Source organism: Thermobia domestica, chromosome 2 (genome assembly GCF_964235325.1).
Source record: "Thermobia domestica chromosome 2, izTheDome1.hap1.1, whole genome shotgun sequence".
NCBI lineage: Eukaryota > Metazoa > Arthropoda > Insecta > Zygentoma > Lepismatidae > Thermobia > Thermobia domestica.
This window is the reverse complement of record NC_137455.1, coordinates 55129928-55152510: the sequence shown is the minus strand read 5'-3', so window position 1 is coordinate 55152510 and position 22583 is coordinate 55129928. Positions and strand designations below refer to the sequence as shown.

At 36.1% G+C, this 22583-nt stretch overlaps 1 protein-coding gene across 1 annotated transcript in view; it reads right to left on the bottom strand.

The window, feature by feature from the left end:
* The window catches only part of LOC145672372 (uncharacterized), a 207144-nt gene extending 194965 nt beyond the window's left edge, over positions 1 to 12179 (bottom strand). Inside the window, exon 1 of the mRNA XM_081741549.1 lies at positions 12061 to 12179. Within this exon, the coding sequence (XP_081597675.1) occupies positions 12061 to 12175 (115 nt within the window). The 5' untranslated portion in view covers positions 12176 to 12179. The remainder of the gene's footprint in view (positions 1 to 12060) is intronic.
* Between the last annotated feature and the right edge of the window lie 10404 nt (positions 12180 to 22583).

Genomic DNA, 22583 nt, shown 5'->3' with positions numbered 1-22583 from the left:
CGAGAAATCTATTCATTTTATTTTTGTTATTAAATAGAGTTACTCTAAGGGAAGAACGTAGACTGAAAGAATAAGATCCTGAGACGAATATTCGGACCCAAGAAGAATGGGAATAGTGAATGGCGGAAACTTCATAACGAGGAACTACATAATTGTTCAACACATTCGTTTACAGTCGTTCCGTTTACCGAGCATTGTTAGGGTCATCAAATCTAGGAGACTCAGGTACACAGGTCATGTAGCAAGAATGGAAGAAGATAGGAACGCTTTCAAAATTTTAACTGGAAGTCCATTTGGAAAACGATCATTAGGAAGACCTAGGCGCAGATGAAGGACAATATTAAGATGGATCTCGCAGAAATAGGGATACAAAGTAGAAACTGAATCCGGTTGGCTAAGGATAGAAGTCAGTGGAGAGCTTTTGTGAACGTGGCATTAAACCTCCGGGTTCCGTAGGTCATAGATTTGGTTAGTTAGTTTGGTGGTACAGTTTTCTTTGTGGAAGGCGCACCGGGCATTGACCAGATCGCTTGGCGGGTCCTCCTGGACTCTCCTCCCCCAAAATTATCTCGTTCCCCCTCCCCTGTCTTAGTGTTCTGGCTAAATCTGAAAGACGCCCAATTTTTGTTTTGGTATCGTATGTTTCCTCATAATGTTGGATACTGACGAACATGAACTATGTGTGTGGGATATATACACGTTACAAACCATTTAAAGAGAAAAATTAATCATAACTGTAATTCCCAGTTATACTAATAAGAAGAAAATGCAGCCACATCATCCAACAGAAAAACCAACAGACAAGACACTAAAAGGCCGCTTAGACGTCCTTGGTCGAAGAACATGACGTCAGCGACTCTTTAAAGAATAAAATAAAATAATAATAATAAAAAAAGCCGTCAGAATCTTGTTAGCTATCTGTGGAAGACTCCGATTTGAAGACAGTTCTATTATACATGTGACACTTGTCCAATTGGTCAATAATATTACACGAGAGAGTAACATGTTCTTGGCTTGGTGTTATTAATCAGCCACGCAGACGGTTGAAAAGTGAGCATAAGTAAACGTTATTCAGATTTAAAAAAAAGCGTGAACTCTGTGGACCGTAGTAAAATTGCCTCAGTGTAACATACAACCATTTGTATGCCTCTAACGGTATAAAAACAGTACTGTGTTCTGGTTGTAACAGTTTTGGATGAACCTTATGGTTTGTTATTCCTCGTTTTCTTTTCACTGCTTTTACCTCTCCCCCAGCACACACACTTGGCAACGTTTTAGAACACAAAACCGTACATTTATGGGAAAAAAAGAAACAAAGAGAGAGAAAACGTTAAAGAAATATCAGAAGGTCATTTAGAGTGCCCAACATTGCAGTAGCCTTTCATAAGAACTAATTATCGGATTTATCCATCGAAACTGTCTTTTATCAAAAGGCCAACAAATAAACGATTGGAATGTTACGATGTCCATTTGTAATGAGTATAGTCATCTCATTTTAATCGCCATCAAAACATAATAACTATGTGTGTTTTCAGTGCTTCCTGATCAAAATTTGATCCACAGTAGTACACATATTCGCTGTTTAGAAGAGCGAGATTACCAGAAAGTAGTGTTGAACCTTTGGTTACTTTTGTGCACTACTGGATCCAGGAGGGTCATTTGGAGGAGCAGATCACCTCTTGGAAGATGACTGTAAGCTTGACATATGGAATTTTACAACAGAATAAACGAGTACAATATTAACCAGTTTAAAGCCTTAAAACAAGTGAACGTCATTTATAGGGAAGTCTATTAGCATTAGTTGGGAGGGAGTATGTGGTTCTGTGCATCGCAAAACCAAATGAACTTAGGAAAAAGAAAAGAAAGAAAGCCCTCTAGGGAAAAAGGGAAAATTGCACGGCTCTTGTGCAATTTGGAGCTAGTAGTTTCAGGTACTAGCCATTACTTATTTCAGGCAATCTATATGTACACTCATGTCCAAAATGATTGTCTTATATCTATAACTCTCTTCTTGTAAGAATATAATTTGATAATGATTTTGCAGGGCACTTTTAATACTGATACTATGTGTATAAGCGGAAAATGTATATTTGTGGCAAATTTCATAAGAAAGGAATAATAAATATGAAAATTAGAGCGAATAAAACAAAATGTTTCTAAATGGACAAGAAAGTTTTATTTTTGTTTTATTGTTCTTATTTACTGTTCTTTTGACATGAAATTTTCCACATACATGTCTTTGCCAATTATACACATACTAACATTGTAAGAAATACCGGGCGAATTCAATATTAAATTATATTCCTACAAGAACATATTTATAGACATGCGACAATAATTTTGGACATCAGTGTACTTCATAGAAATAAAATATTGTCTACGTTCTAGGATTTTGAAGTTCGGTAGTACTGTTGTGATAACCACGGGACGTGAAAGATACCATTTCATTTCAAAACTAAATTACAGCTAGCTACCTATAGAATGTGAAATCAAACACAAACTGATATGTTCTGACAAATAGAGGTTGTCAGAATGCATAAATGTCTTTTCTGCCTCCCCTCTCAAAATTTTGCTCCAAGCCACAGCACGGCTGAAATTTTTTCTTTACCCCATAACCCCAAGATTTATTATTTGTTTATTAAAGTTCAGCGTATCTTTTGAGCACTGAGGTTACATAAGACATACATCTACATTTTAAGGTGCGTTCCGGACCATCGTAACGTGTTGAATACTTTCCAATTGCAAATCAAAACTTTTTCTTTTTCAATAGAATTTTCATAAGATAGAAAGATACTACGGTGTTACGTATGGTATTTGTTTACTCTTCTTGTCCCTCGTTTACCTGCCTGTGATTAAAGCATTTCTACTACTACTACTACTACTACTACTACTACTACTACTACTCTACTACTAGTACTCTACTACTAGTACTACTACTAATAATAATTATAATAATTACAATAAATAGTAACTTTTTTCTTTTTTAAATTACAATTTTCAATCCGTCTGGTTTCTTCATGGAGACCTTTGCGTTGTGTTGAAGTTTCTGATCGAAGTTCAAGCTGTACTCTTATCTGGTTTTGCAAGAAACAACTATCTTTGTGATTTACGTGTTGTCTGTTTAAAAGGACATCGTTGATAAAAGAAAATAACGGTTCTGTACGTATTTGAACTACCTATGAATGACTTTTATACCTAAAACAAAAGTTTTCTATATTGTAATGGACGCCGTAAGCATGTTCAAATAAGCATCCTCTGATTAAAATTAAGACAAAGCTGTTTTTTATTCTTTCTTTTTCCTATCGTTTATTTAATTGAAGACGGGGAAATGTGGGAGTCAAATTCTTTGAAACCTATGAACATCTCTTATTTACCTGGTTGCTTTGGTTCTTGTTATTGCATCATTTTTCCTTGTCAAACGTAAGTAGCCGAATAAGTTCAGGAGATAGAAGCTTAAATTGTCAGTAAGACAATACTCTTTTCGAAATGAGTAGGTTGAAAAGAAAAGAAAAGAAGTCTTGATTAAAATATTACGTGAAATGTAAACACAAAAAGGTAAAAAGCTCTCGAGGGCGGAGAGATTGAGCTACTCCTGAGAAAGAAGGAACAGAGCGCCGAAGTGATGTTCCAGAACTTTCCACCAGAGTGAAGCACAGTCCAGCAACACACTGCTGAGAAAGAAAGGAAAAAAGTGCAGAAGACTCGAGTCGACACTCCGAAAGACTCAATGACGTCACATCACTTGTGCATCTGCTTTCCCAACGCGCGCTCTTGCATTATATCGCCAAGCCAAGAATAAAAACGTTTCCTCTCTCCATCCCCCCCATTGGTACATTGCCCCCCTTCCAAATAAAGAAAGTTTAAAAGGTATGGCAACACTGTTGTGTTGTGAGTCACACTATTAGCTTGTAGCGTTAAATCATCTCTTTCTATTATAAATAAGTTAGGGTTCTGTAATGTGTTACACATTATGGTTAGTTGTGGATGTACCGGTACGATTTAAATTAGATAATTTTATCGTAAAAGTGTATGGATACATAACTCCTTAAAGTTGTAGTTCCGATAACGCAGCGTGATCAGGCAGTTTGTAGTGCATTTTTTTAATCCATCATGAGCAGTGGTTAGGACATGATAATAATAAATTTAGATAAATTAACTAACATGAAAATCTGCACGGACAACTAATTATGGTTAGCTGCTTCAAGTAACACAACAATAGCTATAACAAAAGAAAGAAAAAAATTGACCATGCTCAAGTGAAGTTTTCATGCTGTGGTATTGCAAATCCTCTTTCGAAAGAGCTTATAAAGCCCTTTGCAAGCAATAAAAGTCCCTCAATTTACAGCAAGAAAGATGAATAAATGTATACTACAGTATTTAGTGAACTAAGATTTTTGGCAAACGGTAGCCTTTCTCTTTCGTAGGGTTCGTAGTTGTGATGTCGAAAATATTAAGCAGTTATCAAGGTATATAAACTTAGATTTGGTCTTCAGGTCATAATTTGGGGATACAATGACTTGATAGATCGCTCACTTCCAGTGACGGATCTAGCCCGGGTCCGGGGGCCTAGGCCCCCAATTTTCTGAGTGGCAACAATAACTGAGACATTTATTTATAAATTTTTGAAAGTTTATAGTAAACTTATGATATACCTATCATAGTCTGGGTTCTGGCTGTCCCCCCAGTTTTTATTTTCTATATCCACCACTGCTCACTTCTGGTGCAAGGGCTTCCTGGTTCGATCTCAATCCACGTATCGTCACCGTGGGTTTTCTCCAGGTTCTCCCGTTTCCTGTCATATTTGATGGCCTATGATGGAGTCTAGTATGACATACTTCTTTAGTATATCCGCTATCATTTGTTTCCAGTGGGCTCGAAAGATGTGTGTTACATATGGAACTTTACAACAGTTAAGGCGGATTTTCATGCAAGGTTACTTTGCGTTCTTTGCTTGCAATTTCTATGTGTAGCCAATTGGCTATTCAGCCAAATCGCAACCAATCGCAATTGCATGAAAATCCCTCCATAAGGTTTATGTTGAACTATAGACGTTATAACCCAGTGGCGTACGCAGAATATCATGTAGAGGGAGGGATTCCAGCATTTAATATCATATACTTCCAGGTCAAGCGTGATTTTTGTATTACACAGGGTGACCCAAAAGTAGGTATATAGTCCCGTACTGCTTGCTCATTGCTTTTTATATCATTTCTTATTGTTATCCATCAGGTAGACTTAATTTCTTTATTATTTGTTCTTAAAGCCTTTTTTACTTATGTCGTAAGCTCGGAACAGCCGGAGTAAATAAACCTATGAGCTAGAACAGCGTTTCCCAACCGGTGTGCCGCGGCACAGTGGTGTGCCGCGAATGGGTCGCTGGTGTGCCGCGAGGAAATCGGAACAAAATTATTAATTCTATAGCAATCAAATTGCAAGACATACAGAAAAAGGTATATTTGTATTTCAAATTATTACTATGAATCTAAAATTTAAAGTTTCATACTGTGTTACTTTTCTGTAGAACATTTTTCTGTACATTTCTAATTTTGAAAAAAAAAAAAGTATTTGTTATCATTGTTATGACCATTATTGCTTCTTTATTGTTGCAGACTATTTCGTAACTTGAAATTTTAAAATATTATTCAATCCTTCCGGCAAAGTAAACATGCATACGAATTACCTATATTTGTGTTTTAAAAGTAAAAGAGATTCGTTTGTTCGTTCGTTATTTAGTGATCTTCCTTAATGAAAGGTTGGATACAGTTTTCGAAAAAAAAAAAGTGTATTTTTAACAACTTGAGCCCTATATCTGATTGTAATTGTTTTCTATTTTTGAATTAAAATGAAAAATAAGCATAATGATTTACCACGGGGAAAAAACAGTGGTCTAGCTTTCTTCTCTGTGAGAAGGATGTCAGTAATCAGACAAAAATACTACAGTATTTTGTATTTTCAAATAATATTAATAATAATAATAATAATAATAATAATAATAATAATAATAATAATAATAATAATAATAATAATAATAATAATAATAATAATAATAATAATAATATGTGTGCCGCGAGAATTCAAGTTACCCTGAAGTGTGCCGCAAGTTGAAAAAGGTTGGGAAACGCTGAGCTAGAATGTTATACTTGATCAATGCAGGAGTGTATACCTACTTTTGGACCACTCTGTATTTCTCAACATGATAAATGCTTATTTTCTTTGTAATATATTGTTGATCATGAAGGAATTAAGCCCCGAAGGCTCCTTGAGTACGGCATTGCTCTAATGGAAGATTTTTTGGGGGGGAGGGGGTCTCAATTTCTGGAACCAGGAATATAGAGTATACCAACTGGCGATAGAAAATTCGGATTTGTTGGATTCCATAATACATTTCTGTACATTTATTATAAAATTAAATGAAACGAAATTTCTACTTTTATGTCTCACGATCATGCACTTTAGGTAAAGAAGCGCGGCTGATTAATGAATGTGAATATTTATGGAGTAATTGGTGGAATGATAATATAAGAGGAAACAGGGGAACCCCGAGTGAACCCATGAATACTACTACGTTGTCTGTCATAAACTCACATGGCCTGGGGCAAACAAGGAAAAGCACCCTATCACTGGGCCACTGTACCACGATATTTATTATTGTATGCAAGACTCGAGAGACCCTTGGCGTGAGATCACCATAGCAACTGAAAATACGATTTTTTTTATTTTTTTTTTATTTATTTATTTATTTTTTTTTTACGTTAGTGTCTCCAGTTTTGCCTGCCAATACTTGTGAGTTTTATGTGTTTGGATGGATTAAGAACAAATTATAATCAATTCGCTATAAAATTCAGCCTCCAATTTACCTCTAACATGAACATGAATGACACCATTAGGGGATTTTGATCCATTCAAACAGGTGAACAATTGATATTTCAATGCTCAAAGTACAAACCTTCACTTGCGTTGTCTTCAGTTGAAAAATAGCCTGTAGACTGAGGTACTTTTTAAACCAGTAACTATAAATTAAGGACGAAAGGTGTAGACCTACGTATCAAATTGGATTTGTATTATTGTGACACATGGTTTTCGGAACTGACGCCTAGATCAGATTTTTTTTCTATCGCTGATTATGTATATCTAGATTAGTTCCTTGCAATTGTATAAATGTATTATTTAAAGTATTGATATGCTATGAAAAATATCAATATATAGAACTGCTTGATTTCATTATTATTATTATTATTATTATTATTATTATTATTATTATTATTATTATTATTATTATTATTATTATTATTATTATTATTATTATTATTATTATTGATGTAAAGTAAAAGTCTTGTATTCACGGTCAATGTAATTGGACTCAAACATATTTTCTCTTCTTCTAATACAGGTCACGATGTAAGTAACATGTGATTTCACCCTCACCACTTTTACTCGACATGAAATGTAGGCCGTAGGTTGGCCGGATAATCTTTAAAAAAAAAAAAAAAAAAAAAAAAAAATCTACAACAGAACACAGTAGAATAGAGTCTCAGATGCAAAAGTGGATGGCGAGGAGACAAAGCGTATCATCGCTGGCACGTTCTCTCTTTCTCCAAGTGACGTCATGTGAACTAATTCTGTTCCACAATTTTGCACATTTACGAGTTGCAATTTCTCTCTCTCTCTCTCTCTCTCTGCCTGTTTTCCCCAATTATTTTCCCTTGATTGTTAATCGCTCACTCAATTGTTTTACTGAATGAATGAGTAAGTGCTGTAACTCGATTATTAAGGCTATTCATACATCAAATTATATATGTAGTACGTCCAGTCTACAACAGCAAGCTGTCTGTGTTCTTTTCTCCGTCCTCAAACAGTGACGATACCAGCTTTAATTTCTTGGGATGTCAGCTATTATTTTGTAAACCAAATAGAATATTTTATATTATTTTAGCTAAATTATGTTACAATGTGTCTGAGGGCAAAGTACTCACTCCCTTGCCCTCCTTCTGTCGTCGTCTCTGTTCTGAAATAAAGTTTAAGAAACTACTAAAGTATGTAGCGTTTTTCAAATAAGTTACATGGCCTTGAGTGGGCTGTCTGGTTTCTCCAATCACAGTTACGTGATGTCAATTTGTGGCAGGAAGTACTGTGTACTGACTTTTCACACCACTGCGAGCAAATGTTGTCAATACGAGCTTTTGACATTAAACTCGTTACATAATTATAAGGGATGACATCCCTCTACAATCACAATAACCGGAGAAGTAAGGAGGAAAGAAAGTAGTTGTGATCTTTATGTTAGGTACTATCCCGGTATTTGCTTGGTCTGAATGAGGAAAACACAGGAAGGACCTCACTCAGAATGACTGGCCTGAAAAGGCTTTTACGCTTTTTCGATCGAGTGTCCCCAACAGGAATCGAACCCAGACCGCTCACACCAAAGGTAAGACCGTTAACGACTCATGGGCAGTGGTCAAACTATAAATATGCAGTGGTCAATATATATACCGTATTATCGAAATGTTCCTACGCATAAATCGGTCTTAGAAATATATATATATACGGTACTTCAACTAGCAAATCACCTCACGTGATATTGCATGCAATATTTTATGTTTCTCCTTTTTGGTCTTTCATATACAATTCGTCTGAACTCGAAGTCTCTTATAAAATTCGAACACCACCTATGGGTATCTTAGTGAACCACCCTTACTACTTTTTCTTCCCTTCTAAGACACATCAGAAGACGCTGAAACAAACTTACAACACTGGAAGTAGTCGCATGAGCCGCCCCTGAAACCAACGAATCCAAGCGAAAAAAGGACTATTCTTACCTCAAACCTAAGAGGTTAGCGAGGGACAATAGTTTATAAAAGTTACAGCAAGTGATCTGGCAAAGATGACAGAATGAAAGTGACTATATTTGTGACATGGCACCTCTTGAACCACCTGACCGATGTCGATCAAATTTTCAACATAGGTGACGTTCGGGCCTATGATAGTTTTTATCATTTCACTTTGATGGTGCAATTTAGGGGAGGGGGAGAAGGAGATATTTAAAAAGATAGAAAATGACCGATGTTAGTGTCGAATCCATAGTTTTCGAGATTGCTGAGTTGAACAGTGACATATTAGTGTCGAATTCATAGTTCTGGGGATCATTCAGACGAACAGTGACATTTCCGCCCAAAATGAAACCTATTCTCCCAGTACGAAGGAGTATTCTGTTAGTACAATATAATGATGATCTATTCATATTCCTACAGCACTCACACTGAAATATCACATGTATGCTGACAACATTACAACAACGTAAAATAAAGTGCTGACATTCTAACAAGCTATTACTGCTGCATTATCTCATTGTAATGGCGCATAGCTAGTTTTGTTTTAATCCGAGATTGACCATCGAAGTGCCAATCAGCTGGATAGCACGTGATGATAAGTGCATCGGCTCCGATCATAAAATCATTTCTATGATTCTTGACTTATTAATGCAAACAGCTCGAGAATTACTTCACGAGTGTTTCAATATTGTCTCAACCAAGAATCAAACCTGGCACCACTCTCGTTGGTTAACCATTTAGCTACTCGATTGCAATTACGAAAACAAAAATATAGCACATTTACTTTAAAAAAAAAAAAAAAGAGAGAGAGAGAGAGAGAGGAACACTTAAGTCTTATAATAATCTTATCAGTGTTACTAGGTAATGAAACACTTCTGGGCTTCAGGGATTCCAGGCATAAAGGTATTTATTTAACTTCTAACGTAACAGTTTACAAGACAAAAGAGGATTACGCCAAATATTCACGTAACATTAAAAAAAATATACTGTTAAAATCAATAAACACCCTTGTTGGGTTCTGAATTTCTTCACATTTTCTTGCGTCAGCTAGGTCGCCCCATGACGTACTTCTGGTTTAGTTTTGCGTCATCCTAAAAGACATCCATGTCATCATTCGACTACTGCAGTTCTTTCACACGTGTTCGGTGGTGCTCTTGCCTTTCTTTCGCCGTTCACAGTTCAGTCATGAAAACTACTGTGTAACGATTTACGTAAGACTACCATGACTACACGCTTTCATTATTTTTATTCTATCGACAGTGCGCAGATTCTGTAGGATTTGGTCAGTGGGAGGAGGATCAAGATTTTTTTTGTGTGTGTGTGTGGTGACAGGTGAAAAACCTTGCATTGGTGGAATGATGTAATGATTTGCGAGTGGGAAGAATCAAATCAGTATGCTTCTTTTGTATCTTGAGAATCAGACGAAACTAAAGAAAGAAAAAAGAAAAAAGTTCTTTACGGGTTTTCTTAATTTCATAAATACATATACTCCCATTCAATAACTTTTATAAGAGTTGCGGTGTTGTAAAAGATTAGCGTTCTTTCTTCGCATTTGGAAGGTTCAGTGACCAGTCATTGGACGGAGGCCTTTTCACACCTTTATTATTATTATTATTATTATTATTATTATTATTATTATTATTATTATTATTATTATTATTATTATTATTATTATTATTATTTCCTGGGTCATACTATGTGAATACTGAAATGGTACCTTTACATGTAACTCTGGCCAACTTCTCCCATATTCCGCTATTGTTTCTAAAGCAAAATTGCTGTATCTGGAACTACAGATATTAGTAAATTAATAAATAAATCCATTTTTGACTACTAAATAAAAGAAGAATGGTTCACGCTTGAAAAAAAAAAAAAAAAAGATTGGGTCAAAATACGGTAATCGTTAGATGGTTGGCATGGGGGCCCGAAGGAAATTTTCAAGGGGGGCCAATCTCTCTAGTTGCTATATTACGTTTGGTATTTTCTATTTGCATTAAGAAAATCTTAAGAAATTTAATACATTTTCGTGGACTAGGGAGGGCTTGCCCTCCCTTCGGGCGTCCATGACGGTCGGTCTTTTCATTGAATCGAAAAGTCTATATAAGCACTTCAAGATTGTCAATTCGGAAAATTGCAAAAGTTAAACAAATACGTAGACCACATGTTGTATGTCCAAATTTGTATTGGACGACTAATGATGGGAAACGGTTGGGGACGACTAATGACCCTTTAATGGTCCAATATAGGATATTTTGTATATTGCCGCGTTGTCAAATTGGTAAGTCGCCGTTGGCTTAGCGTTTTCGAGGCACTACTACCACTCTTCGCTCAAGTTCCTTTTATGAACATAAAACCAAAACATAAGACCAAAACCTTTTTTCAATAAGAGTATTGTATTTGGAGGAAAGGAAGGTCAAGTTGACTCAGTGGTAGAAAATGAAATGAAATCTTTCACATTTACTTCCCACGATTATGCCATATAGGGTAAAAGAAGACTGATAAGAATGAATGAAATGGTGAAATGAAGGAAGTGGGAGAAAACAGAACCTCGAGAAGACTCACGTATATCATGTTTGTTCACCATAAAACCTGGTTAGTGTGAACTGGGATCGAAACAGGGACCACAGACCTATCGTGCTTAATGTGAATTCAGAGTACTTTCGTATTACACCCCCAGTGTATTGAGGTTCTTCCCCAGGAAAAAATATTTTGAGAACATCACTGTCTATGAGTTTTCTCGGAGACTACGACAGTTTGGTCACTTCCCCAATGGATCAGTCTATGATTTATCATCTGATCGTTTTACCCTAGACCTCCCTCATGGCTAAGCGGTTAGCATACGTGCCTTTGGCGTGGGAGATCTGAGTTTGATTTCCAGCGGGAAGTCATGTGGTTCGGACCCAACGTTAAGCTAGGTCCACGTTTCATATAGGCTTGCTCCTTATAAATGTCAAAATTTTATCCTACTGGGCAATAAACATGGGAAATTGAACTACAGAATAATTTGATTATATATATAAGAGGGACTCGTAATGATAATAATAAATAAATTAACATATATGGGTACTTTTCTGATTTTGGTTTTAAGATAGTGAAGATTTCCAGACGTTAAACTTATTACAATTTCCTTAAAAATAGCTGCATCAACAGTGGGACTTTCTAACAGCATATTTTTAACACTAAATGCAGCTTTAGCACTAGGTATAAATATTCTATCTGTAAGCATAATTACCTGGCGACAGAATATCAACATTCCGTTGTGATGTATGCCTGCACACTCGAAAAAAAAAAAATAGCGAGGCATTGGTATAGGTTAGTAACGGACAATGAAAGCCTACCATTCTCATTCGATTCCCTCGTTGCACGCACCAAGTGCTATTCTTCACAACCCAGCGCTCTCAGCTGGTTCGTTTTTACTCTCTCTCTCGGGGCGTGAATGACGGCGTAGTTCCCTCGGTCACGTCAGCTGTACTAAAAACAGCGGTTTGCTATTCATGCACAGGGTTGCCAGCACAAATGTAAACAACTCACTAGTTGTAAGCGTCGATTTATCCTTGACCCAATTACAAGTGAAGAAGAATACAATCACAGTTTTGATTTTTAAAAATGATAATAATTGAACGTCTATTTAAAATCAAGAACGTATGCAGTAGAAAGTTTTCATAAGACAGGACTAAAAGTTATATTCATGGTCCCGCGTAGCGTAGTCATTAAAGCTCTCGCCTCCTGGGTGAGAGGGATCCTGAGTTCGATTCCCACTGGGGACACTCAATCGAAAAAGTATATCAGCTTTTTGAGGCCAGCCATCCCTGAGGTTTTCTACCACTTGGCGTAACAACCCCTTGTGGGCCTGTTAGCGTCTAGCCTTGCTACGAACACGTTGTCAGCGCGCTACATCATTCTGTCACTAACTGGCGTATCAGGATCTTTCTAGACCTAGTGCCCGTGACATCTTTTATTCACGTGACTTCCCAGCTCGCCTCACGATACTGGGTGGACGCCGAAAATTGGGGAGCATCGGCCAGGAATCGAACCTGGTACCACGTTGAGGTGAATCCAACACTCTAACCACTGGACTACGGTGTCCCCTGGTTTTCTTATTCACACCAGGTAAATGCCGAGATGGTACGTACCTAACATTCAGATTCCAGGACGCTTGTTTTCTTCCCCATTTCCGAGGAAGTGTACTCGCCGAGAGAGATCATTTCCTCATACGGACCGGCTTAAGGCCGTAGAAGTCGGTAATGCTCAAAAAATTAATTTAAATTTGCTCACATCAAGTATTTATAGAAATATATCAAAAGACACTTTTTCATGCATTTTTCTTTGTTGAATGTATGTCATTGTTAGGGGTACATGTGTAACTGTTATGAGTATATGTGTCACGATTAGACTGCCACTTAGTGCATTGTTTACGTATACGGCAAATGAACTTTTCGTTCCAGCAGAATGGAAGGTACCATAGTAGTAGTAACGAACGACATACTTTTTCCCGATCCTACATGAAAAGTAATTTTTCTCGGTTTTCTCGAAATCTACACATGAGAATTTACCCTCAAGCATGGCAATTTTGTTCAGCTCGATTTAATTTATTGATTGGCAGTTTATATGTATCATCTTGAGATAACGTTATATTTAAACAAAAATTAGTTTCGGATTTAATCCTACTTTTTGATCATATCTTATTAATCATAGTATTTACTGTCATCTGGTTTGTATAATAATGAAAACACTTGATAATTCTATGTTTATCAGTTTAATCTTAATAGGTCATGGTTACCTAAAACATCAATTTTAAGCTTTACAATATATATATAGGGTGTATCAAAAGTCCCGTGACATAGGGTAACTCCGTTATTATCACAGTTACAACAAAATGTAAGAGGGAAAATCGTCTCCAAATATAATGTTTTCAGTCTAAAATTGAGGATTTTTAAAATCGAACTAGGCGTTTGGGCTGTACACTCTTTATGGGCCCATTGTTAAATGAAAATGCAACGTTGCCATTTATCTGGACCCATAACATAAATGAATGAAGTTACTGTTTGAAATGCGGGCTGGCCATCGACACGTTAGCTTACAGACGTATTCAAATTACTAGACTCAACATTCAGTTTCCGAATATTTTCATGTTCTTACAGTATTACGTCAGAAAACACGTTTGAACCTAGTTCAAATTACTTGCTCTGTAACTCTGTTCTAATTTCTTGTGGTCATGGCATGCTTTTCAATATCAATAAAACAAACGCATAATTACGTGATATTCAAATATAAATAGTATACAGTGTGTATCTAAATTGGAAACAAAAAATGAATACTTAAAAAAAAATGACTCTCACACAAAGATTAATATTTGTTTGAAATCCGTTATTCTTTCTTTTTTTTCTTTTTTTTTTAAATCCTTTGTGGCATGCTATATATGAATTTAGCACATTCTGACTTCAATTCAGCATCATGATATCACAAATTGCTGATGTTCTCGATCAATTGATGTTTGGTTGTAATATGCTTTAGTTTTTCCTTCATGAAGCTCCAAGGATTTTCAATCGGGTTCGTATCAGGACTATTGCTCGGCCACAGAAGAACAATAATTTCGTTGTTCTCGGAGAATTTTGTAACAGTTTTGCCCCGGTGGCATAGGGTTCCATCACGCATAAAGATGAAGTGTGTCATCATCAAACCAGATTGTAGTCTGGGGAAGCAGTTCGTTTTGAAGAACTTGTAAGTATTGGTCATGCTTCATTGTTCCCTCTTTTATATAAAATTTCCCAGGCCCGAAGACAGACATCACACGTCAGACCATGACCGAAGTAGGATGCTCCACAATTTGTTGGAGGCATTCCAACTTGAATTTCTCCCCAGGTCGCGTCGCACATATTGTGAACATTAATTAGACATGAAGACACATGATTCATCACTGAAACACCTATTCTTCAATCATCAGCAGTCCAACGTTCTAGGCCTCGTGCTCATTCGAGGCGCTTCTTTGCCATGATTGGAGTAATTTTTGCTTTCTTTCTTGGCCTCAGTGATTTTATTCCTTCAGCACAAAGAATCCTTCGAACATTTTCAAGCGAATTATCTACACCATACTCAGCCCTTTTTATGCTTAAATCTCTAGAAATTGCGTTTCCGTTTCCCAGACCCAATCTTTTAAGTTTTCTGATACCACTTAGTGACAGCTTTTGTTTTCGCCCACACTTCCGAACCCTGATACATTTGCTTCTTGCCCATCGTAATGGAGAATTTACTCACAGGTTTTCGCCCTACCCCAACTCTACTAGCAATTTGTAGTTGTGTATATCTTCCCTCCGTCAGAAATGTTTTGATAACTTCCGCTTTACGCGGAGAAAGGTCTCTGGCTTTTCCCATTAAGCCGCGATTACAGTACTTCACAGAATAAAAGATTAATACACAAAACATGTCACGATAACTTTAAACTGGCCCATTCGAACTGTTGAACGCTTTGAATGTCGTAACTGCTTACGACTGCAACCACAATACTTCGAATTATAACTTATTAATAGAAACGACAATAGCTGTCTACAACTGAAATACCACTTTTAGAACTCCCTCCCTTCTATTAATTCCATCTGCTGTTCAATGGTGATATCAGCACTTCGACTGTACAGTAAACAAATGAAGGATCCTATGTTGATGGTTTAACTATTAAATTACATGTTCTAGAATTCCGAAACTAGAACTGAAACATCAACTTTGCAGTTTTCAAACGTGAGTCTAATAGTTTGAACACATCTTTAAAAGACAGTAACTTCATTCATTTATGTTGTGGGTACAGGTAAATGGTAACGTTGCATTTTTATTTAATAATGGACACATAAACAGTGTGCAGCCCAAACAGCTCGTCCGATTTAAAATATTCCTTCACTTTAGATTGAAAACATCTTATTTGGAGCCTCTAACGTTTTGTTGTGACTCTGATAACAACAGGGTTACCCTATGTCAGAGACTTTTGATATATATATATATATATATATATATATATATATATATATGAAAATTTTCACTCACCCGTATCACAAAATCAATAAAATGTTAGAAAACTTGAGGAAGGGCTGTGAAGAATGATCTTGCATAGTTTGGCCTAATCCTCGTTTCGCCTAACCAATTATCTGATACTTTTATGACAGATAAAAGATAAGCTTTATTCCCGCCATTTTAGGCGAAATAAGGATACTCGTTTGGCCTAATCCTCGTTTTGCCTAAAATGGTGGACTATAGAAAAATCGCGGAGATAAAACTGGAGGGAATTTTTTCGAAAAAAAAAATCCCTACTATGTGAAGAACTGAGAAATACAAATTAGTTTTCCCATAACTAATTTGTAATAGGACTATTTGCTTTCGGAAAAGTGTTTCGACAATTGTACCAGATTTCATTCCAGTTTCAACGCATTTTTGTAACTGTTAATGCATTACAAGGGATCCTATTGTGATTCTATTGTAAGTACAATTCGTATGAAATTTGTAGCTATTTCGAGCTACATCTGGCAAATGATCCGTAAATTTGCTCATAACTTAACAATGGACAACTGTGATCGAAATGAGTGATTTGTGACAAATCGCTCTGCTGACAAATTGCTCTTTGGATAATTCCACAATTCAAACATCTCAATGTGTTACTGACAAAGAAAGAAGAAAAATATATTTCATTTCTTATTATTACTTTTGAAATTACAACTTTTGAGTTGAATTTCCACTCGTTTCACACACTACCGGGAATGTCCATAGCATAAGTCTCTGAGATGTACAATGAGACTGAAATCCGGGCTTCTCGGTGGTTGTTTCAGCAGGAAGAAGTTGAATGCTCCTCCAAACAGATGGTGGCCAACCGGGATCTGTTACGATGGTGGTTGTCCTGCTGGTACACTCCATTTCCACTCGTATGACAGAAATAAAGATATAGTTGACTCTGGTGATCTTCGTACTTCGATACAATACGGGTGAATAGTAGGTACCAAAGGTCCAAAACATTACTTACAGAAAAACACTCTATAAATCAACATGGTCTCCGTTATTTTGTACAATTCCAACCTGACATGATTTCGTTGGGCTGGCACCAAATTATAGATCACTATCGGCGTAATAAGATTGAAAACGAGACTCATCGCACCAGGGTTTGCTGGTTTAAACCAGCTGTTAAAAATAAATAAATAAATAAATAAAACTGGTTTAAAGCAAAACACGAAAAATGTTCGTAAAAGTGTAAGAGTTCGTAATATCTTGATGAACACACACTTATGGGTTATTACGTTTCACTCCCGTATATTATTCGTATTATATTCAGACCTAAATTTCCCATTCATTACTCAAAAAGATTATACTACAAAAGCAACTTTTGTATTTTTTTATAAGTTTATGAATGCTTCTTTTTGTGATTTTTTAATAGTTTGTTATTATTGTTATGCAATTTCAATCAAAGAAAAATTCTAAATATTGTTTCGTTCTAATAATGTTTACTATTGATAAAACACATCGAAATGCTGTAGTTTTGGGGGGAGGAGGGTTCATACAAATCCCATGAGAGCCATTTATTGAAATCAGAAGTATCTTTGGTATTTATTTATGTATAAATAGGTCAGAGCCAAAGTGGACTCAAATAATTCGTATCTTTATTCACTTTTCTTACTGATATGCAAATTAAGTCTATTTCTTCTTCTTCTCGTTGTATTTCTTTAACTTGGACTAATATAAGTCGTAATGAACTAACTTGGACTAAATCAGTTCTTCTGTACTCTGCAGCATTTTGAAATTGTCCATATGTAATTCTGTATAATGGTTTCACTTGTGCAACTGGTTATCTTTTTGTCCTTTTGAATTGACTCTTGACAGTTACATTAACAAGGACCTAAAGATCAGCACAACGTATTTTTACCAGGAGTCGTTCATGAGTGAGTCGGCAGACATATCGCATTTGTGGTCAATTAGTCCCGGTTTCGAGTTCAAATGGAGGACAATTTCTCTCGGATGTAAGCCGAGAAGCGGTTTGATTCCGCTTTAAGCTTATGTGACCTCTTCCAGCATAACCCGGTTGTTGCACAATAACCCAAGATGAAACAAACTTATTTCTCTATATATGTGATATAAATACATACAGCAAATTATTTAAACAAAAAACCTGGTTCAAACCCAAAAAATACCCGGTTTAAACAACTACAAAAAAAAAAAAAAAACAGGTTTATTGTTTTGTTTTTTTAAACATGGTTTTTGCCAACCCTGCATTGCACCATGTTACTTGTTTCTATGGTCCAGTCACAGCATTCTGTTGCCAGTGTAAAACATTAACGGTAGTGACATATAATGACAAGTAGTAACCTCGTGGGTTATCAGCTTCTGAAGTCCATACGATGAAGCGAACGTTGTCTACTAACTATCTGGCTGAACCCCTTATTCAGTTAGGTGTCCGTCTTGGCTAAGGTTTACTGGTGTTCGGTACAGTAAACAAAGTTATAAAAACATTTATATCTTGTTCTCTTACATGTGAGTTTCTTTTTACATTGTTAAATTACTGTAGATTTCCAAATTATGCAGATTCAATATTGAAACCGGAAATATATCTATAACTTACGGCAGGAATAGAGTGATAGTGTGAGACATGCAACCTGTTTATCGGAAGCTGAATTCTCATCAAAAACGATTTCTCATTATCTCTTACGATTTTAAATATTTAGGAATCAATATTGAAACCGAAAGTTGTACTAGTTCTTACTTTAATAGAAGACTCAAGCTGAGATGAAATATATTCTTAAGATTTGGAATCCATACCATAAATCGTTTGGATCGTTAGAGAACGTGTCGATATATATGCGATATATGAGTAGGCCAATGGCAAAACCCGTTAAAAAAATGAGATAGTGGTTGCTCTGGAAACCTTAGTCGGAAAGCTATTATTTCCAAACAGTATTCAGTAGAAAAAGCCATTTTAACTAGTTGAAAATTGAGATTGAAATATGTGCCAATTACCAAAACTTGTTAAATCCATCATGACAACAGATGCAAAACCAGTTAAATTCCTCTTCCATATTCAGTTTCATAAACTGTTAAATCCCAAATCTGCAAATAACCTCATGAGAAAAGCAGAATCAAACCCGGTTAATTCCATATTTCAAACAATTTGAGGTTTCGTACTGTATAGGATTATCTGAATTTAGTTTAGTATATGAGTTTATGAGTTCAGATTAAACTATATGAGTTTAGTAATCTGAATATTTATTGCAACTCTTCGTAAATCATTCGAAATTTTATTTGGAAGGATTTGAAGTGTGTTTTTTCATTTTTTTTTGACTGAAAATTAAAAAAAAATGAAAATGAAATATTTAGTTTTAAGTCTCACGGTTATGCCGGTTAGGCTAAAGGAGACGGTGATGATGAGAAATGAATGAAATGGTGGAATGAAGAAAGTGGGAGGAAACGGAAGAACCCCGAGCACGGTGTTTGTCCACCACAAACTCCACACGGCGCGAGCTGGGATCGAACCAGGAACCCCAAGCACCGGAGGTGAACGCTCTACTACTGAATCACCGCGCACCCTGGACTGAAAATGAAGACACTATATGTCTTAACCTAACTGTTCGTGAAACATTTCTGTGCTTATATTCTTTTCTCTAATAATTACTAGACAAATGCACGCAAAATCGAAAGAAAACGATACTCTAGACAGCGATGATCATAATTTTGTTATCAGACAACAACAAAATTGTCTAGAAAACGTACAAGACACATGAAAAACTGGAAACGAAATGTAGCCTAAAAGACAAGGTGAATGGACTGTCCTATGCTTAAAAGTCGTTTGTTTTGTATTTCAGGGTAACTCTTTACTTTGACAAGAACATTGTTGGATTAGGTTCTTCTCTAAACAGTCTCTTCAGCTTTAGCAGAACCTCTTTCTTAAAATGTCTCGTGTCAATTATCATTCAAAATTTTAACATGCTTCTGGTACAACATGTTTTTAAAAAATTGCCACTTATTTACCATTTCTGATTCTCTTTCTGCCGCTGTTTTGCTCAAACTCAACATTTGCACATTTTGTTTTGCTATATTTCAAATTCATATATTGGGATAATTGGCAAATTAATATTCACCCTATGTTAGTCCATAAAAAGTTAAAAACTCTTCCAAAATATAGTCATTCAGCTTAGAAATGTATACAGATAGGTATAATTAACTCTGCTTGTAGTTACGAAGGGTTTGACGATTGAAAGCAGCTCAAAGCTCACGTTTTACAAAGAGGTTTTTGAGGAATAGAAAACCGAGAAAATGGTGATGCACCAGAGGACGACGACGATATGGATTTCCATTTAGTAGATGATGATGGAGAGGAGGTTACATAACTCAATTTTTTGCACATTTGAGTCGATTGTTTTCAATTTAGAACAAAATTAATGTAGCATTTATGTATCCATATTCATTTGTGCCAATCTTGTGCAATGTATAGTTGATAATACATTCCTACCTTCCCCAATATTTTAGTAGGTATAATACTGATTTCTGACTCTGGCTCCCTTTCTTTTTGATAGGTTTTGTATCTTGAGCCTCAACAAAAATGGCCGCTAGTCCAGATGCAAAAGCTGTTATTTCCATTTAAAGTCTTTCCAGCCTTAGAACAAAGTAGATGTAAACAAAGCGAAACGTATTACTCCGCGGCTCACTCGTGCTTCGGTAGCGAGAGACGTGAAGAGCAAGATCGTCTGCTTACTTACTGTCGTCGCATAATTTCCAAAGTGTAAGGCTACAGTTGGTTTAATTAACGCACTGACACTGACTACTGCTATGTTGGAAATGTGTATTTTCTTAAATCCTTATATAAGCGAGATTGCCTCTGTTCCTGTAGTCCTCTTTTGTGTTTTAAAACACGAGACGAAAATGGATTATTGTCACACATCATCGCCAAGGAACTCTGCTTTCTGCAATAATTTTAAATGAGTGGGATAGGCGCGCGAACGCATGCGCATGCGCAGTAAATACCGTATGTCCAAATACGGGTGACGTTGAAATAAAGCTACATCTGTTGTTAAATATTATATATATTGTGTTTATTATCACAAAATGCAGGATAAATTCAGATATCTTTATTTGAAATTATTATTTTAGTAGGGATTATATTGCGGTAAGATACTAGTGCAGTGAGACCAGCAGCCAATCACCGGTCATCGACCCACACTGGTAGTCAGGTGGGTTTGTTTACATCTACTTTTTTCTAAGGCTGGAAAGAGAATACATACGCAAAACCTGTTAAATCCAAACTATTTTCTTCAATAACGCAATTCACAGACTAATGTGATTATACAACTTTCCACAGACCAACACTCACATTATTCTTAATTGTTTAATGTTCTCTAGTTTCTAATGTTATTTTACAATTATGACGTGTTTAAACAGTTTTTCTTGATTTGTCACAAATTTTAAAATGTAAATTTAACGGGTTTTGCTAATCGCTTGCTTATATATATTCGTATATATCCATGGTCCTAGTAAATACATAAACAAGTTTTGGTAATCCTAACTCCTCGAAAATAGTTAATATAATATTAATCTATATATTTTGCATTTCTTAATTCTTTATATACTAGGGAATTTTCTCTTATATAATTTCCCTGTGTTGAATTTGCACGGTTTTTTCTTATTGTCCACCATTTTAGGCGTAGCGAGGATTAGGCCAAACGAGGATCCTTATTTCGCCTAAAATGGCGGACACAAATCTTATCATTTATCTGCCATAAAAGTGTCAGATAATTGGTTAGGCGAAACGAGGATTAGGCCAAACGTGGCGACACGGTGAAGATCATGGGATTAAAAAATGTTATTGGTACGAAGGGGTCAGTGTTAAATATAGAAGTAGGGAACAGGTGACTAGTGTTCGATATCTAGGTAATAGCAGTAGTAGTGATATGAAATGTGAAAGTGGAATAAAAGCAAGAATAGATACACAAGAAATTAGCCTTTAGGAGGAAGAAAATACTATTTTATGGGATCTTGAATAAAAAGTTGAGAAAAATACATGAAATGTTTCGTGTGAATTATTGTACTGTATTTTTGAGAAACATGAACATTTTAAAAAAAAGGATGATAACCAATTGGAAGCTTTCGAAATGTGGGAGTGGAAAAGAATGGAGATAATTAGCTAGGTCAAGCGAAAAACGAATGAGATGGTGTTAGAAATGGTGGGCGGAAGAACAGTTTTAGATATTATTAAGAAAAGGAAGAGAAACTGGTTGGGACGGAACTGTATGATGAAGGACGTGCTGGAGGGTATGGTGGCAGGAAAGAGAGGGAGGGGCAACGGAGGCTACAATTAATGGACGAATTTCCCAAAACAGAGAAATCGTACATGAGGACGAATAGGTTACTGGGAAACCGTGAAGCATGAGAAATTCTCAGTTGGAGCAAGTGACCTGCCAATAATTGGAGAATACATATGATGATTTTGATGATTTTCTAACCAATTTCTAAGGAAACAATTTGCTTTCAAACACAATCCCCTAACCAGTTTCTTTCCACAATGCTTTTATTAGGTTATCAAAACAGAAAAATCGTACGTGAAGATGAAGTTAACTAAAGACTGTGGAGCATGGAAGCTTCTCAGTAGCAGCGAGTGACCTGCCCAGGGCCGGCGCTAGAAGTCTTGCCGCCTTGGGCGGTTCTTTCATGTGCCGCCCTTTTATTGTTTTCTTTCTCAAATTTTGCCGCCCCTATATTCTTTTCTTTTTTTAAATTTTGCCGCCCATCAGACTTGCCGCT